At 39.5% G+C, this 17,323-nt stretch overlaps 1 protein-coding gene across 1 annotated transcript; it reads right to left on the bottom strand.

Annotated features, from left to right (window-relative positions):
* Positions 1-5,952: 5,952 nt before the first annotated feature.
* Positions 5,953-12,257, bottom strand: BIRC5 (baculoviral IAP repeat containing 5). The gene is made up of 4 exons (XM_060764374.2): positions 12,095-12,257; positions 6,997-7,106; positions 6,453-6,570; positions 5,953-6,157 (listed from the first exon to the last, which is right to left on the bottom strand). Exons 1-4 carry the CDS (start codon positions 12,203-12,205, stop codon positions 6,074-6,076), a joined length of 423 nt encoding a protein of 140 aa, XP_060620357.2. The 5' UTR covers positions 12,206-12,257; the 3' UTR covers positions 5,953-6,073.
* Positions 12,258-17,323: the final 5,066 nt, after the last annotated feature.

Below are 17,323 nucleotides of genomic sequence, written 5' to 3'. Positions count from 1 at the left end.
CAAACTTTCTGGTGAGTTTTCTTTAATGCATTTTTTCTGGCTTAATGCATGTTGCAGTACACATTGGGGGTTTATGTTTTGTAGACACCCCTGCCCTAGAACCAGTTTCAAACCACATTATAATGTCCTTGTATATCTGCCCGTAGATTTGTTCAGGTGGTAGTTTCCTTCCCCCTTTGCCAGTTAACTTAATTCAGCATCTGCAGTTCTCCTCTTCTGCTTCCTCTTCTGAAGGGCTCTTCTGCCTCCTCCTCCTCCTCCTCCTCCATTTTGCCCTTGCAACCATCACGTCAAGAGGCTTAGGCTAAGAGTGGCTGACCTTGGGACATTCCGTGACTTGTTTAAAAGGGACCCTGAGCCAGTTTGCTTTGTTTCTTAAGTGCAACACTCTTTAACAACCCACACCAATCTCTATTTAAGAGTCACAAGTGTTCTGGCATAAAGCACATAGATTTCTTTATTTTGTGTCAAAAACATTGCATAATTAAAATAAGTATAAAAGTGATAAAATAAAGGGAACACAAGTGGCTAAATAATTTTAGACCACAAACAGGCAACAGCAACCTCGTTGTCTGTAACTTTAAACAGTTCTTCCTCTGAGCACATAGATAATTCTGGGTAACTAAATCATAAGGAAAAAAAATGATGTGCCCAGTTACAGATGGCTTCTTCCCTCACTGGCCGATCTTCCAAATTGGTAAAAAAAATCCAAATATTTATGAACATGGATTGAACTACAGAAAGGTGTCTGACCTAGCTTGTCTCTTCTGCTTTGGTGAAACCTCAGAGAAGGACCATCAACATGATCAAAAGCTTAGAAACCAAGCCCTATGAGGAGCAGCTTTGGGAGCTGGGTATGTTAAGCTTGGAGATAAGAAAGCTGAGAGGGAACATGACAGCCGTGGTTGAATATTTGAAAGGATGTCAAATTGTGGAAGGGCCAACTTTGGTTTTGCAGTCTAGCAGGCTAAACCACTGTGCTGCAGAACAATCCTGCTGATTGGAAGGTCAGGAGTTTGAGCCCAGGTGGGGTAAGCACCCCCTGTTAGCCCCAGCTCAACACAACAACAAAACTTTATTTATATATCGCTCTATCTCCCCAAGTAACAGAGCGGTTTCCAAGTAACATCATCAATTCACACAGAGTAAACAGCATAAACGTAAAATTAATAAAACAATATAAGCATGAAAAATCACAATAGCATATACATATTTAAAATAATCCTGCCTGTTTAATGCAATTTAAAATAGCAGGTCAAAAGCAGAAATGTAAGTAGATAAAATAGGTATCATTTTTAATGGGGAGGTAATAAAGGCACCCACAAAAGGCCATCAATCGGGGGAAGCTGCTCAGCATGGAAGATGGAGCGACAGCACCTTCCATGGCCAGAGTCAAGCACAGCCTCCAAGATGCTGGAAATAAAGATGGGGGAATCTGCCTTTACCTCTGTTTGTGTTGTCTGTCCTTGTTAATTATATTGTATAATCGGCATTGAATTTTGCCGTATGTGTGTTCTGTAAGTTGCTCTGAGTCCCCCTTGTAATGAGATGGGTGGGGTATAAATACTGTAAATAAATAATAAAAACAAATACATTTCTGGAATAACTTCCTAATGGTAATAGCTGTTTGGCAGTGGAATATGCTAATCTCAAACCTGCAAACCTGGAGGAGTAACTGTATTTCCCTTTTCAAGGCAGGGGAAACACAAACTATAAATACAACAGCCCAGCCTAGCTAGAGGCTGACAGCACCCAGCTCAACTGGTTTAAATCTGTTTTATTTTCCATCCAGTCCCACATCTCCAGTGGCTTCCATTAATACTTCTGCCTGGACACTTCATCTTTTTTTAAAGCAGAGTATGTTTTGTTATACTTAATTACTAAGTCAAAGTAATAATGCATTTTCCACTGCTCACCCTCACTTTCAAGCCTTGGTCTTTGTAAAACATTGTATTGTCGAAGGCTTTCATGGCTGGAATCACTAGGTTCTTGTGGGTTTTTTCGGGCTATAGGGCCATGTTCTAGAGGCATGCCTCTAGAACATGGCCCTATAGCCCAAAAAACCCACAAGAACCTTTGTAAAACATTATTTGCAATCTAGCAGCAACTCATGAAAATCAAGCATCACCAACATTTTGATTGCTGAGACAAAAAGTCCACCTCACCCTGATCCATAGAATAAATGAATTCAATATAATAGATGTTCCCTGCCTTTTAATGACATCTCAAAATGTATTGAGGCCACCCTGGGTCTAACAGTATTGGCTGGCCCCATCCAGAAAGACAGCAGCTATCTCTCCTCCATGCCAAACAGAGCTAGTTATTGCAATTTACAGAAAGCGCATTTCACTATTCTTACTGCAATTACTCTGGGGGTTCATTATGGCTTCAACACCGAGTGAAAGCTGGGACTTAATGTGTCTGGAAAAACACACGCACACTGCCCACTCATTGTCAGCACTCAGCAAGGAGGAGTCTAACCTCCAAAGGGGAAAGTTAAGGCACATCTTGTTCAACAGAAATTAATAATTTATCCCGTCATCTTTGCGAGATTCTGTGAATTTCACTGAGTCTCCCTATGTGATTAATCACATACAAAGGTATCAACGCTGTGAAAACGTTCTTCTCCACAGCAGGATCATGTGCAGATGTCAGCTCCCACCAGACAGGGATGGTCAGAGCAAGGAACGGCCTGTTTCTTGACGCCTTCTCTTTCCTCTACAAGTAACTAGCAAAAGTGCTTCAAAAATTAGAGAAGCAGAGTACATTACATTTTGGACTAGACCATCCAAATAAACCTGACCAGCATTAGTTGTCACAAACAAAAGTGTTACATTTCTCAAAAACACCTCCAACTATCCCATGGTTGTAAACAGCGTGCAATGATTCTATTGATTAGCTTAGTGTTGCCCGCTTTAATGTTTTCCAGGAGGCATTTCAGACTTCTCATTAGATGTTCTTATGGTCCACACAAAGGACTGGAAAGATGCACTTCATCCACTTGTAGTTTTTTTGTTGCCTTATTAGTTTGGGTTCTTGTTATCACATATATATCTTGATAATACAGGTTTGCTGTGGGCATAGGGAGACAGGGCCAAAGGTAAATGGGGCCAAATGCAGTTCTTATCCATTTGCACATGTCCTGCAATGCACTCTATGTGGGGTTGCTTTGGAAGACTCTTCCAAAGCTCCAAATGGTCCAACAGACGGCAGCCAGATTGCTCACCGGAGCAGCGTACAGGAAGCACACAACCCCTGTTATGTCAGCCCCACTGGCTGCCAGTCTGCGACTCAGCACAATTCAAAGTGCTGGCTTTAACCTATAAATCCCTAAACGGTTCCGGTCCAGCTTACCTGTCCAAATGTATCACTCCCTATGAACAATCTTGGAGATTAAGCTCATCCGGAGAAGCCCTGCTCTCGGTCCCGCCTCCTTCGCAGGTACAATTGATGGGAACGAGAGACAGGGCCTTTTCAATGGAGCCCCCCTCAGCTTGGAATTCCCTCCTCAGTGATATTAGATCAGCCCCTTCACTCTTGACCTTCAGAAAGAGAGTGAAAACGTGGCTTTGGGATCAAGCCTTTGGCAAATAACACAGTGCAATAGATGGACTTAGATTTTTGTGTAATGATTAGCAAAATTGCATGGTTTTATATTTGTAATTGCAATGTTTTATATGTTTTAATGCTTTGTATGTTTAAATGTTTAATTGAAATGCTTATTTAATTTGTATTTGATGTATATTGTTTTTAAGGCATTGAATTATTGCCTATGCTGTAAGCTGTCTTGAGTCTCCCTCGGGGTCGAGAAAGGCGGGATATAATTATAGCAAATAAGTAAATAAAACAGCTTCCCATCCTGTTCAGATTTATATAATTTAAGTCTACACCCTGTTTCTATCAGAGGACCCAATGCTAAAGCGTTAAAAATAGGGTACAATTTTTGTACACATCAAATCAAAAATCAATTTTAGCTATATAATTGTAACGAAGATTGCTAGTTCCTTTCATAATCCTTTTTAAAGAGCCATCAAAAGTAGCAGAACCATGTGATGAATTCCAAAATTACACATTTCCTTTGGTAGTTTTGTATTTTGTTTATTCACTCAATTATTTTAAAAGACAGTGAAGCTAGCATCTATCACTTTACAGCAATGAATGTTAGCAGTTAATTATGCATTGCATGAAGTATTGCGTTGTTTACCCTGAACATACTGACAGTTTCATTAATGACTGGAAGGTATGCTGTTCTGAAAAAGAAGAGATTGTCTGTTCACATCATTTGAACAATATGTGACTTCACCAGCCTCCCTTAGGAAGATGAAATGTCCTTTCAGTGATCATTGCACAGTACAGCAGTATGCCCATCTGAGAGAGAATGCCCCACTGACATCAGTAAATAAACACATGGATGGCTAAGCTTTCTTTGAGTTGCCTACCCTCAAAAAGGCAATTTGCACATCACTGATTCACATAATGCATTATAATGCCTGGCATTTTGTTTTCCATCTCTCTCGTAGTTCCTAGAAATGAATCAGTACTTTCAGCATGCTTTTCAACAGAACTCCAAAATCTGCCTTCAAATTAGTTTCAGTCCAATTAGACTCCATCACTATCTATAAAAATCCTGAGGTTTTAGTTTGCAATATGGATGCTACTCTTCTGCTAGTTACCGTATCTTGAACTTTGTCCCGCAATGCATTGCATCTGGTACTTTGTCCCATCTGAATAAATCTGATTAACACAATTTAGTGAACCACGGGTATTTGGTTTCTACATGAAAAGGACCCTGAATCCCACAGACTACTCATGGCCTCTGGGGTGCTCAAGGAACACTCAGAAGCCTTCAAAAGAAACAAAGTCAAAGATGAAAACTGGGTTAGGAAACCTAGCCAGACTTTTCCAGAAACTCTGAAATGAATTACAAAGAGGATTAGGCAATTACTATGCAACCAAGGATGTTGAAAATTAGCTACTCCAAGCAAAATCAACCATTGCAGAAAAATGCTAGTAACCTCATGGATATTATCGTGTTTTGGGATTACAATGTATTTAGCATCAAGTTCTTCATTATCAAAATCACTAGGCAACCAGAAATCAAAGGACAGCGGGCAATTTGTGAACAGAAATTGCATCCCACTAACAAACTAGTTCTGGAAGAAATTAAACTTGTTCATGCTGGCCGCTTGCTTTTTTGCTCTCTTGAAGTTATAAAAATGTACAGATTTAGAAAAGGGGAATGACGTTGGCATGGACAAACTGTTTTATACAGAGAATGCTACATGCCTGGTTCAGTGCCCTAAATAAGTACAGACACAACATGAAGAATGTCTTCATTTTATGATCGGTTTGACAGTGAAATAGACTGCTACAAAGGATAAGTTTCCTTTTTTGAGGTCTTTAAACAGGTTGGATGGGCATCTTTCAGGAGTGCTGTAGTGTTCACCTGCAGAGTAGATTAGACTAGATGGCTTTTGCAACTGTATGATTATCTCACAGTCCTTTGAAATAGGAAAATAGCACATTTCATTCAATATAATGGTTCTGTTCCATGGGTGTCAATGAAACTTGATATTCTTCGGTTCTGCTGTGCTGCCTCAATCAAGTCACATGCTACTGAGATACCAAAAGCAACACCAGCCGTCACTTGCAGTCCTATATATAATGTGTAGCTTCTGCCTCAGCACTCATCTCCATGCAGGAACCTCCTCAATTTTCAGACCCACACAAGTATGCCAAACACAAAGGTGATCAAGATAAAGAACTTTTTTCTCCAGCATTCTTTCTTCATCCCCTTCTACAGTACCAGAGTACTAGAGGTAAGTTCCTTTCAGCCTTTTAAGAGCTGTGACATTAAAAACAGTCTTATGGAAAGAAGGAGGAAGTTGGAGATTTTCAGCCATCACAAGCTATAAGCAGTACTTCCCAGGAAAGTGTCAGGAGGCCAGCACATTAGAAACCAGTAACATTTATTTATTCAAAAAAAATGAAGAAAAAATCCAGAAGAAACTTGTACACTAAAACGTAGAGCAATTGAATTTCAACCTCTGCTGAAGCCCATTAAGGAGTCAGTTCAGTAACCATAAGAGTGGATTTTATTACGGACGTTGGCAGCATATTTTTCACGTTGGGTAATTTTCAGGTTAAACTCCTTTTCCTAGGGGGAAAAAAACACAAATCAGCTCTTATTTGAAAAAGAAAGTAAGGTGGACTTTCTGTTGTAGGAAGAACTATAGCCGATATGAATGCATAGAGGCAACTTTGGAAAGCAAGGAAGTGGAAAAATCAGACCACATCAGGAAAGAGGTCTCCCCAGAGTTGTAAACTGGCTGGTAGACATAAGACCACCAAATGAAGGGACTGACATGCTCGATAGCCATTCTGAAATGTTAGGGTAGGCAGAAACACCAGTTGCCTGAGTAAATCTGTGCCCTCCTGACAGTCATACTTACCAATAGATTCACCATTCTTTCTTTGCTAAGTTTCAGCGTCTCTTGAATTGTGAGGTCAGCTATGTCTTTTTGTAGTGCAAGAAATGCACAGTTGGGTGAGTGTGACCGGTGTTCTTCCCTAAAAATTCATAGAAAGAACTATATTAGTTTGCTATGCATTAGAAAGGCATCCCTCCCTAAGAACTGAGAGCTGTTAGAAGAAGAAAAAACCTACAACTCCTTTCAGTCTTCCCATCTGACTCACTAGCCAGTTGAATAACAGAAGTCTACCATGCCCGATACCTCTTTCCATCAATTGTATGTATGTATGCATTAACTCATTCAGATATTTTTAATAGCCTAGCAGCCACAAATGTGACATGGTGAAGTCTTGCATTGACAGAAACCCTGGGAGCAACAGGTATTACGTCCACAATTTATTTTGAATAGCCATTTTTTTTACTTAACCTGCCTCCATTGCTCTACAGTACTAGTACTGTGTAGACTCCTTATAGGGGTTGATACAAGCATTTTTCAGTGCCAAGTTTCACAATATAGTACATACATGGGGTCATCTTCGGGCTCCCACCCCTCCAACTCCTTAAAGCAGACAAAACATTGGACCACATCGGGTGCATTCTCGCTAGGAGTATGAATGAAGCCAGCTTCTGCCATCTGTATTGGGAGAAAAACCAGAGAGAAAAAGAAAATATTCTTCTACAAAGGCACGCATTCCAGAAAATGCATAAACATTTAAATATTCTCAGTATTTATGCTTTTCAATGGGAGCCCCCGGTGGCACAGTGGGTTAAAGCTTGTTGATCGAAAGGTCGCAGCTTTAAATCTGGGGAGCAGTGTGAGCTTCCGCTGTCAGCCCCAGCTTCTGCCAACCTAGCAGTTTGAAAACATGCAAATGTGAGTAGATCAATAGGTCTACCTCCAGTGGGAAGGTAACGGCGCTCCATGCAGTCATGCCGGCCACATGACCTTGGAGGTGTCTACGGACAACGCCTGCTCTTCAGCTTAGAAATGGAGATGAGCACCACACCCCAGAGTCGGACACGACTGGACTCAATGTTAGGGGGAAACCTTTACCTTTACCTATGCTTTTCAATGACTTTTTGGAAATTAAAGTTAGATTTAAAATTCCAGGCATCTTTTTTTTTAATTGTTTTATTGGTTTTTCCCACTCCCACCCTCCCCTCCTTGTACATGCCATTTATACATCAAACTACAGAAGTTACATTTGAAATATCAGTCTCAGTCTTAATTTTTCTGCTCCACATCCTAACACATTCTCTAAATAATTCCGAACTGGTTCCCACATCCTCTTAGTTATTGTAACCTTTTCAATTTTATCTATATTATTCCATTTGCAATTTGTTATTTCCACATTTAACATATTCACTATATAGTTATACCAATTAATCAGTGTCCATTTTGTTTTGTCTTTCGAACCCCTCACTAAAACAATTTGTGCACAAGCGATTAATTTGTCAACCATTTTTTCCTTTTGTATATTCTTCACTCCTGCTATTCGTGCATGTAGTATATTTCTATTAATTATTACTATTTGTAAGTTTAACATTCTATTGATTTCCCCTTCAATCCTTTTCCAGTATTCTTGCACTTGATCACATTCCCATATCATATGATTAAAGACCCCTCTTTGTTCACAGCCATGCCAACACCTATCCTTTATCCCTGGTACAAAGCGTGAAAGTTGTGCAGGAGTTCTGTACCATTTTTGTAACATTTTCCTTTTTGCTTCCCTTAATACATTATACTTTTCTTTTGCTATATTACTTATTTCCCTTTGGATGTCTTCCCTCTCAATTTCCATATCCAATCTCCATGTTTGGAAAATTTCCTCTATTATTTCTTCTTTTACTGTTATAATTTGGTCGTACAGATCTCCTGCCACTTTCTTCTCCCCTCTCAAACATTTCCTAATCACCTTCTCAAATGGACTATCCTGTTCTCTAATTTTCCCCCTCCGTCTAAAAATTTCCTGTCTTATAGCCCAGCTTTGAATCCAATTCCCTGACCCTATCCAATTCTGAATTTCTTTTTGTTCTACGGGGTTTCCATCCTCTGTATATAGATCCTCTACTAACCTTTTCCCTCTGCTTTCAATCAGTCTCAATGTTCTGCCTATCATTTCATCATTATTATAATTCATTTGCCATATAGTTGCCATCTTATTCTCATTACCTGGATTTAACTTCTTCTTTCTTTTTTCCACACTTTTACTGTTCCTTTAAAGGGTTCCTTAAGTTCTGTTTCCTCTCTCCTCTTCCATTCCCTAAATATTATTTCTTTTCCTTTAATATTATTTATTATCTTCTCCATATTTACCCATTTTTTTTCCGTATACTGTATTTCCAGCAATCTTTGGATTTGAAATGCATCATGATAAACTTCCAGACTTGGGATCCCCCAGCCTCCCTCTTCTTCTTTTGCATTTAACCATTTATCCCTTATTCTGGGTCTTTTCCCGCCAACTGCCCATATTCTTATTCTTCTGTCCCATGACTTTAATGTTTTCCTCTCTACTATGTTTGGTAAGGTTTGGAGTAAATATAATAATTTCGGTATTATGAACATTTTCAATGCCCTTATTCTGTCTACTCTTGTTAATGTTTTCCCTTCCCAGTTCTTAAGTTGCTTCTCTATTACTTTCCACTTTTGTTTGTAATTCCCCTTAACTATACTCTTTGGATTTTTGTATATTTTAGCTTCTTTGATCCTAATTTTAATCCTGATATTTTCCTAATCTCCAATTGTTCTTTTGGTGGGGTGTTAATACATAGTATCTCTGACTTTTTGATGTTAACAAATAATCCAGATATATTCTTAAACTCTTCTAATTTTTTTATCATATCTTTTATCATGATTAATGGTTGATTTGTAATAATCATGGCATCATCAGCAAAGAGATTCAGCTTTATTTCTTCCTTTTCCCCTCCCTCCTTTTCTATTTTATATCCTGTCCATTTGGTGCTATTCCTAATACTTTCAGCTAGTATTTCTATCGCTATTACAAATAAAGTGGGGGATAATGGACATCCTTGTTTTGTACCATTTAAAATGGGTATCTCTCCTGTCCTTCTGTTGTTAACCCTTACTCTTGCCTTGCAGTTACTATATAGTTGCTGCAATGTTTTACAAAAGTTTTCCCCCATATTCAACTGTTGACATACATTTAATAGAAATTTATGATTGACCTTATCAAAGGCTTTGTAAACATCCAATTTAAGAATTCCAATTTTTTCCTTATTCAAATTTGCATGATTCATTGCGATTACCACATTTTTTATTGGATCCCCAATTTTTCTTCCCTTCACAAATCCATATTGATCTTCTTTAATTATTTTTGGCATTATTGTTTCCAATCTTTTCGCTAAAATATTTACAAAAATTCCAGGCATCTTAAACGTTGAATTGTAAAAATAAGTCTCTTTGAAGTATTATTACATAACATTAATTTTAAATAATATGAATATATGCATGTTGGCTTTGTAGTTAATCTCTAAAGTGAACCATCATTTCTAAAAGAAAGCACTGACTTGTAGGAAGCTTTTCTATATAAATGAACAACCAAATATGCCCATATTTGATTTTTTTTTTAAGATATAAATATTTGCACTCTGCCCATCAATCACTTCAGAGTTGTGTGGTTTCCAGGATGTATGGCCATGTTCTAGTAGCATTGTTTCCTGATGTTTTGCCGGTATCTGTGGCCTCCTTCAGAGGATCCTGAAGGCAAACCGTTAGGAAAAAATGCTGCCATACAGCCCAGAAACCACACAAAACTCCATTTACATTTCCACTTGATGAAAATAAAATGCTATGTTTGCCTTATATTTCATTTTTACTACTAAATTCAACTGACAGTACTTTAAATTTAGCATCTGTGTGCCACACTCTGACATTAAGGGTAAGCACAGAGGTGGATTTGGTCAATTCTTCAGATGCTAATGAACTTCAACTCCCATCTGCCCCAGCTAGCATGGCCCAAAATCAGGCATAATTACAGGAACATGGACAATGTCCCTTCCCAGTGTTGCTACTTTCTGCTTCACTCTCCCTTATAAAATGCTATAGCTACATAGTAACTATCAAACATTCCTGCTGAAAGTCAGTCACTTGCTTATTCTGTTGTTATTATTGTGAGAATGGGTTTGTGAAACATAGTTTCCTCAGGTCTGATGTTTAAAGCTGAAACTGAAACTTAATAAAATAGATAAAAGTCAAGCTGTGTTTAAATTTTATGTTCTGGTCAGTGGTTTATCCTGCTGATTTAAACTACTTTGGCCTCCTAGTTTCAAGCTCTTATAAGAAAGACTTGTGAACTTAATTTTAGCTTAAGTGCCATGTTCTTTGCAAAAACACACTTCACAAAACCCTTTCTGTATACATTTTTCAAATACTAGTAAAATGTCGAGGAAATGTTTCACACCACTACATTTGAAATACGATAGCCAAAATACATGCATTGTCATATATAATCATGCACAGCGAAAATTCATTAATGCTGCAATTCTCTGCCTTACAGAAAATATTTTATTAATGAATATTGTACGTATACCAACTGACTGCATGACTAAAGATTTGAAACACTGGATATGCTTTTGTAGTTATTTATTTATTTACGGTATTTATATGCCGCCCTTCTCACCCCGAAGGGGACTCAGAGCGGCTTACAATATATATTTTCATACAATATATTATATTATTAGCAAAGTACAATATCAGTATTATAAATTACAATATTGCACTATACCATGATACTGTAATATTATTAGTAATGTTACATGTAATGTATATAATATTGTATTATTATTACTAGTATTATAGTTGTATTACCTTACATTATAATATTATAAATATTATATGTATATACAATATACTATATTATATTATTAGTAAAGACAAGATAGAAATGTCTTCTGCTCCCCTGTCTTCGTTACAATTCACGACAGTAGTAAAATGACAGCTATGAAGTAGCAACAAAAATAATTTCATGGTTGGGGGTCACCACAACATGAGGAACTGTATTGAGGGGTCGCGGCATTAAGAAGGTTGAGAAACACTGTCCTAAGAGGAAGGCATTTCACAACATATATTTATTAATATGCTTTCCTATTAAAGCAAATGGCCCAATGCCCTCCAGTTACTTTAAACTACAATTTTCCCCTCCCCGCCCCTCCTTAGGATGCATCTACAGAAGATAATTTACACAATTTGGCCCGGTCTACATTGTCATATAACCCAGTTTCTGAATCTAGATTATCTGATTGAACTGGATTATATGGCTGTGTAGATCCGCCATGGCTCAGTGCTATGGGATTCTGGGATTTGTAGTTTGTTGAGGCAGCAGAGGAAGCCAATGGCCTTGGAAAACTACAACTCCCATGGTTCTATATTTTAATTCTACATTTAATCCAGGTATGGGCAAACTTCGGCCTTCCAGGTGTTTTGGACTCCAACTCCCACAATTCCTAACAGCCTACCGGCTGTTAGGAATTGTGGGAGTTGGAGTCCAAAACACCTGGAAGGCCGAAGTTTGCCCCATGCCTGTGGCAACCGCAGGAAAGCATGGAAGCAGGATGAGCTTTGTCTCAGGAGGGCCTGGAAGCAAGGCCAAGCCGTCCTCTCACCCGCATCGGAGTGCAGGCGCAGTCCGAAACAAAGGGCCAGTCGACGAAGGTGGCGACGCGGTGTTCCTTCAGGTAGACTTCCAGCCCTGGAGGGACCTTCAGCTTCACCATTTTGAATGCTCCCACCGATTTCAAACGATGGCGGGGAAACTGCAGCGTCTCTATTTATAGGCCAGGCGCGCTAAGTATGCCGGGAGCAGTGCGCGCTGATTGGCTGGAGAGACTGCGCGGGCCTATGTTGGAGAGGGGGGAGCTCGCGCCCAATTTGAAAGTGTTGCTGGAAGAGAAGGCACTCACTGGGTTGAAACCCTCCTTAGCTTTTCCCCCCCCATAAGCCCTGTGAAATGAAACAAGCGGGTCAGCTGAACACAAAAATTTGAAGCCTCCGCATATTTACCTTGTGCTATGCTAATAATATAACATAATATAATATAATGTAATATATTGTATATACATATAATATTTATAATGTAATATAGAATCATAGAGTTGGAAGAGACCTCATGGGCCACCCAGTCCAACCCCTCGCCAAGGAGCAGGAAAATTGCATTCAAAGCACCCCCGACAGATGGCCATCCAGCCTCTGTTTAAAAGCTTACAAGGAAAGAGCTTCCACCACACTCCGAGGCAGAGAGTTTCACTGCTAAACAGCTCTCACAGTCAGGAAGTTCTTCCTAATGTTCAGGATGAATCTCCATTCTTGTGATTTGAACCCACTGCTCCTAGATCTAGTTTCCAAAGCCGCAGAAAACAAGTCTGAACTGTCTTCCTTATGACACCCTTTCACATATTTATACATGGATATCATGTCTCCTCTCAACCTTCTCCTCTGCAGGCTCTTAAGAAGCTCCTCATATGGATTCATGGTCAGGAAGTTCTTCCTCATGTTCAGATGGAATCTCCTTTCTTGTAGTTTGAAGCCATTGTTCCTCGTACTAGTCTCCAGGGCAGCAGAAAACAAGCTTGGTCCCTCCTCCCTGTGGCTTCCTCTCATATATTTGTACATGGCGATCATGTCTCCTCTCAGCCTTCTCTTCTTCAAGCTAAATATGTCCAGCTCTTTAAGCCACTCCTCATAGGGCTTGTTCTCCAGACCCTTGATCATTTGAGTTGCCCTCCTCTGGACACATTCCAGCTTGTCAATATCTCTCTTCAATTGTGGTCCCCAGAATTGGACACAATATTCCAGGTGTGGTCTAACCAAGGCAGAATAGAGGGGTAGCATGACTTCCCCTCTATATTATAATGTAATACAATATAATACTTCTAATAATATTATAATTATATATTTTATATTACATGTAATAGTACTAACAATACTACAATATAATGGTGTAGTACAATATAGTAATATATAATACTGATATTGTACTATGCTAATAATATAATATATTGTGTGTGTATGTATGCCCTTCTCACTGAAGGGTGAGAAGGGCGGCATATAAATGTAGTAAGTAAATAAATCTATATATATAAAAATGCTCTGTGCATAACGAGTACCTTAAAAACAAAAGAACCAATGAACGAAATCACACCAAATTTGGCAACAAAATGTCTCACAACACAAGGAGTGACCATCACTCAAAAAATTATGATTTTGTCATTTGGGGGTTTTAGTTGCTGGGATTTATAGTTCACCTATAATCAAAGAGCATTCTGAACTTCACCAATGATGGAATTGAACCAAACTTGGCACACAGAACTCCCCAGACCAACAGAAAACACTAGAAGGGTTTGGTGGGCATTGACCTTGAGTTTTGGAGTTGTAGTTCACCTACATCTAGAGAGCACTGTGGACTCAAAACAATGATGGATCTGGACCAAACTTTGCACGAATACTGAATATGCCCAAATATAAACACAGATAGAGTTTGGGGGAAATAGACCTTGACATTTGGGAGTTGTAGTTACTGGGATTTATAGTTCCCCTGAATCAAGGAGCATTCTGAACCCCACCAATGACAGAACTGGGGCAAACTTCCCACACAGAATCCTCATGACCAACAGAAAATACTGTGTTTTCTGGTGGTCTTTGGCAACCTTTATGACACCCCCCCACCCCGGTGACCCCCCTCCAGGGTCTTGATTTCCCAGGTTGAGAAATGCTACCTTAAGGCAATCCAATCCAATTCCCTTCACCAGGGCAAGAAAACATAATCAAAGCCCTCCTGACAAAGGGCCATCCAGCCATTCACACACACACACACACATACACACATATATATGTATATGACAGATGCAGTATCATAGATTTGAAAGGGACCCCTAAAGAAGGACAATGATATGTTGCATGTTCAAGAGTTGGCAAACCAGACAATCTCCACATCAACACTGGCAAAGAAACAGCAAGAAATATTGTTTACCCACAAGCAGAACGACATTACATATATTAGAAACCAACACTTTCTCATTACTTTATTTTCCAGATCACCAGACTGGGCCACAGCAACGCGTGGCAGGGGACCGCTAGTAAATAATAAATTACTGAAACATTTGAAAGCACTTCAGGGCTTCCTCCAAAAGATATTCAAGGATTCAAGCCAAGAAATCTTCCCCCAGCCCCAAAAAAACATAATGATAGGTTCATGGATAAATGGAAACAACTTCAAGGCACACGAGTACTTTGAATGCAATTTTCCTGCTTCTTGGCAGGGGGTTGGACTGGATGGCCCATGAGGTCTCTTCCAACTCTATGATTCTATGACCTGGGTTACTGTGATTTTTCCGGGCTGTATGGCCATGTTCCAGAAGCATTCTCTCCTGACATTTCGTGCACATCTATGGCAGGCATCCTCAGAGGTTGTGAAGTGGAAGAAAGAACTCTTCTCTGTCTCAGGCAAGTGTGAATTTTGCAATTGATCACCTTGATTAGCATTGAATAGCCTTGCAGCTTCAAAGCCTAGTTGCTTCCTGCCAGTGGGAATCCTTTGTTGGGAGGTGTTAGCTGGCCTTGATTCTTTAATGTCAGGAATTCCTATTTTCTGGATGTTTTTTTATTTACTGCCTTGATTTTAGAACTTTTTTTAATACTGGTAGCCAGATTTTGTTCATTTTCATGGTTTCCTCCTTTCTGACATTTCATTGCCCATGAACATTATTCGCCCAGCCCTGCCTTCTGAATTTTGCACTTTCCCTTAGCTATATATAGGAATTTGCACAAACCCAAAGCCCTCTGTACTCAGCACTTTTATTGTTCTGTATGGTACTGTTTTTATGATGTTATGTTTTATTGTGATATGTTTTTATTTGGTTTTGTTTTGATGCTATCTTATTTGTGTTATGTTTTTAACATTGTGCTCCCTGGGCTTGGCCCTTTGTAAGCTGCCCTGAGTCCCTTAGGGGAGATGGAGGCGGGGTATAAAATAAAATTATTATTATTATTATTATTATTATTATTATTATATTTTTGTTGAAATTGTCCACATGCTTGTGGATTTCAATGGCTTCTCTATGTAGTCTGACATGTTAGAGTGGTCCAGGTTGGTTCATCAGGTGCTCTGCTATTGCTGACATCTCTGGTTGAAGTAGTCTGCAGTGCCTTTCATGTTCCTTGATTCGTGTTTGGCAATGCTGTGTTTGGTAATCCCTATGTAGACAAATGCTATGTTTAACAAAGGGATCCTCTCACCTCTGCAGGAGTCTACCATATACCATGCAGCTGTGGACAAGTCTACATAGGCATCACCAAACACAGCATTGCCCAAACCCGAATCAAGGAACATGAAAGGCACTGCAGACTAACTCAACCAGAGAAGTCAGCCATAGCAGAGCACCCGTTGAACCAGGATAAAATGTCTTGTCTTGAACTGGATAGTTATAGTTATGTCTGATTCTTTCTGGGTAGAGACTCTGTTTCACAGGTCTGAATGTAAATCTCTGTTTGTTGCCTTCAAACCCAGTCTGTGTGTCTCCATCTGGCTGTCAAAGTCCTAAGATACTCTGGGCAAGGGATCCTTCCCCGCTTCATGATGGGTAGCTAAATTTCTGTTTTACCCTCATCTCATAAGGCAGTGAAAGGGGCAATTAACATTTTATCGTTTCCTGATTATATATTTAGGGTTCCTGCCATATGCCCCCCTCACATTCACTACCAACATATATAACCATTTGTCCCTCCAATGACTTGTCTGAAAAAGGACATGTACACTACAAACACATATCCCTGTTTGCCCCCCAACCATGACATGACCACAAGGACTCCTTTTGTAGTAATTACACCTGCTCAAGCATTATTATTGTAGGCACACCATTGCAACCCAACCCTGTCAGTCTGTGTTTCTCAGATCTCCTTCCTTTATTGATAATGCTGCTAAAAACTTCCAGCTAGACAGAGGATGAGGAAGAAAAGGAAGTAGGTGGGCAAGAAGCCTTTGTAAAAGCTAATTTCATTGATAGAGACTTTGCTGAGGTGTACCTGGATTGTAAATAGGATATGTCCTGAATAGGATGAATCTGCACTGCCATATAATGCAGTTCAAACTGCATTATATGGCAGTGTAGATCCAGGTATAGAAATGTCTTAAATAAGTATTTCTACAGAATAGAGTTGACACTTTTTTAACTTAAAGGAAACTTTTAAATTTCACAGCCTAAAATTCAATGAATCTAGCATAGGGCGATGGCATGATGGTAAAAGCTGCAGCTCCACAATGTTAATTATACACTCCTGAATGTAAACACAAACCAAAGGATGGCAAACCCGAGAAGTGAAAAGATCAGCTGCCACATTTTCCACCTTTCTCTTGCCTTAAGAGACATGGTAGAACTAGGTGGGAGGGACGTCTTGTTCTGGCACATAATTACCCAGCAGGAAGGCAGATGTCAAGCCGCAGGTGCTCTGAACTTGTGTGGAGTTAGTAATGGATTGGATGAGCACTATCAAATTGAAATTTAATCCAGAGGGGACAGGTGATCTTTTAGAACAGCTAGCAGGTCTATTCTAAAACACTTTGGAGTATGGGACATAGAACAAGGCCTACGACTGACACAGCAAGGGCAGTCTGATGGAGCAGACTGGCAGCTCTTGCTTTAGTAGTGCCAACAGGAAAACATCCTTCATTATTCAATAAAAATATACTGCAAGTCAGGCCCGTAGCCAGGATTTTGATTCGGGGGGGGGGGCGAGTTTGTTTTGGGGGGGCTGAGTTTGAGTGAAAGAGGGTCTACCCTAGCAAAACTTTTGTATCGTTACCCCAATATCCCCATGCATATGGGATATATTGAGCATGG

This window comes from Anolis sagrei, chromosome 2 (assembly GCF_037176765.1).
Source record: "Anolis sagrei isolate rAnoSag1 chromosome 2, rAnoSag1.mat, whole genome shotgun sequence".
In the NCBI taxonomy this organism is placed as follows: Eukaryota; Metazoa; Chordata; class Lepidosauria; order Squamata; family Dactyloidae; genus Anolis; species Anolis sagrei.
Note: the sequence above shows the minus strand (reverse complement) of the source record. Positions and strands in the feature narration are given on the sequence as shown.

What these genes read in the sequence shown, in the direction of transcription:
- BIRC5 (XM_060764374.2), bottom strand. Translation starts at nt 12,205, where the DNA reads ATGGTGAAGCTGAAGGTCCCTCCAGGGCTGGAAGTCTACCTGAAGGAA. An exon ending in GAGCCCGAAGATGACCCCAT is followed by an intron (nt 6,571 to 6,996) that starts GTATGTACTATA and finishes ATGAATTTTTAG; the next exon opens with GGAAGAACACCGGTCACACT. An exon ending in AAAGAATGGTGAATCTATTG is followed by an intron (nt 6,158 to 6,452) that starts GTAAGTATGACT and finishes TTTTCCCCCTAG; the next exon opens with GAAAAGGAGTTTAACCTGAA.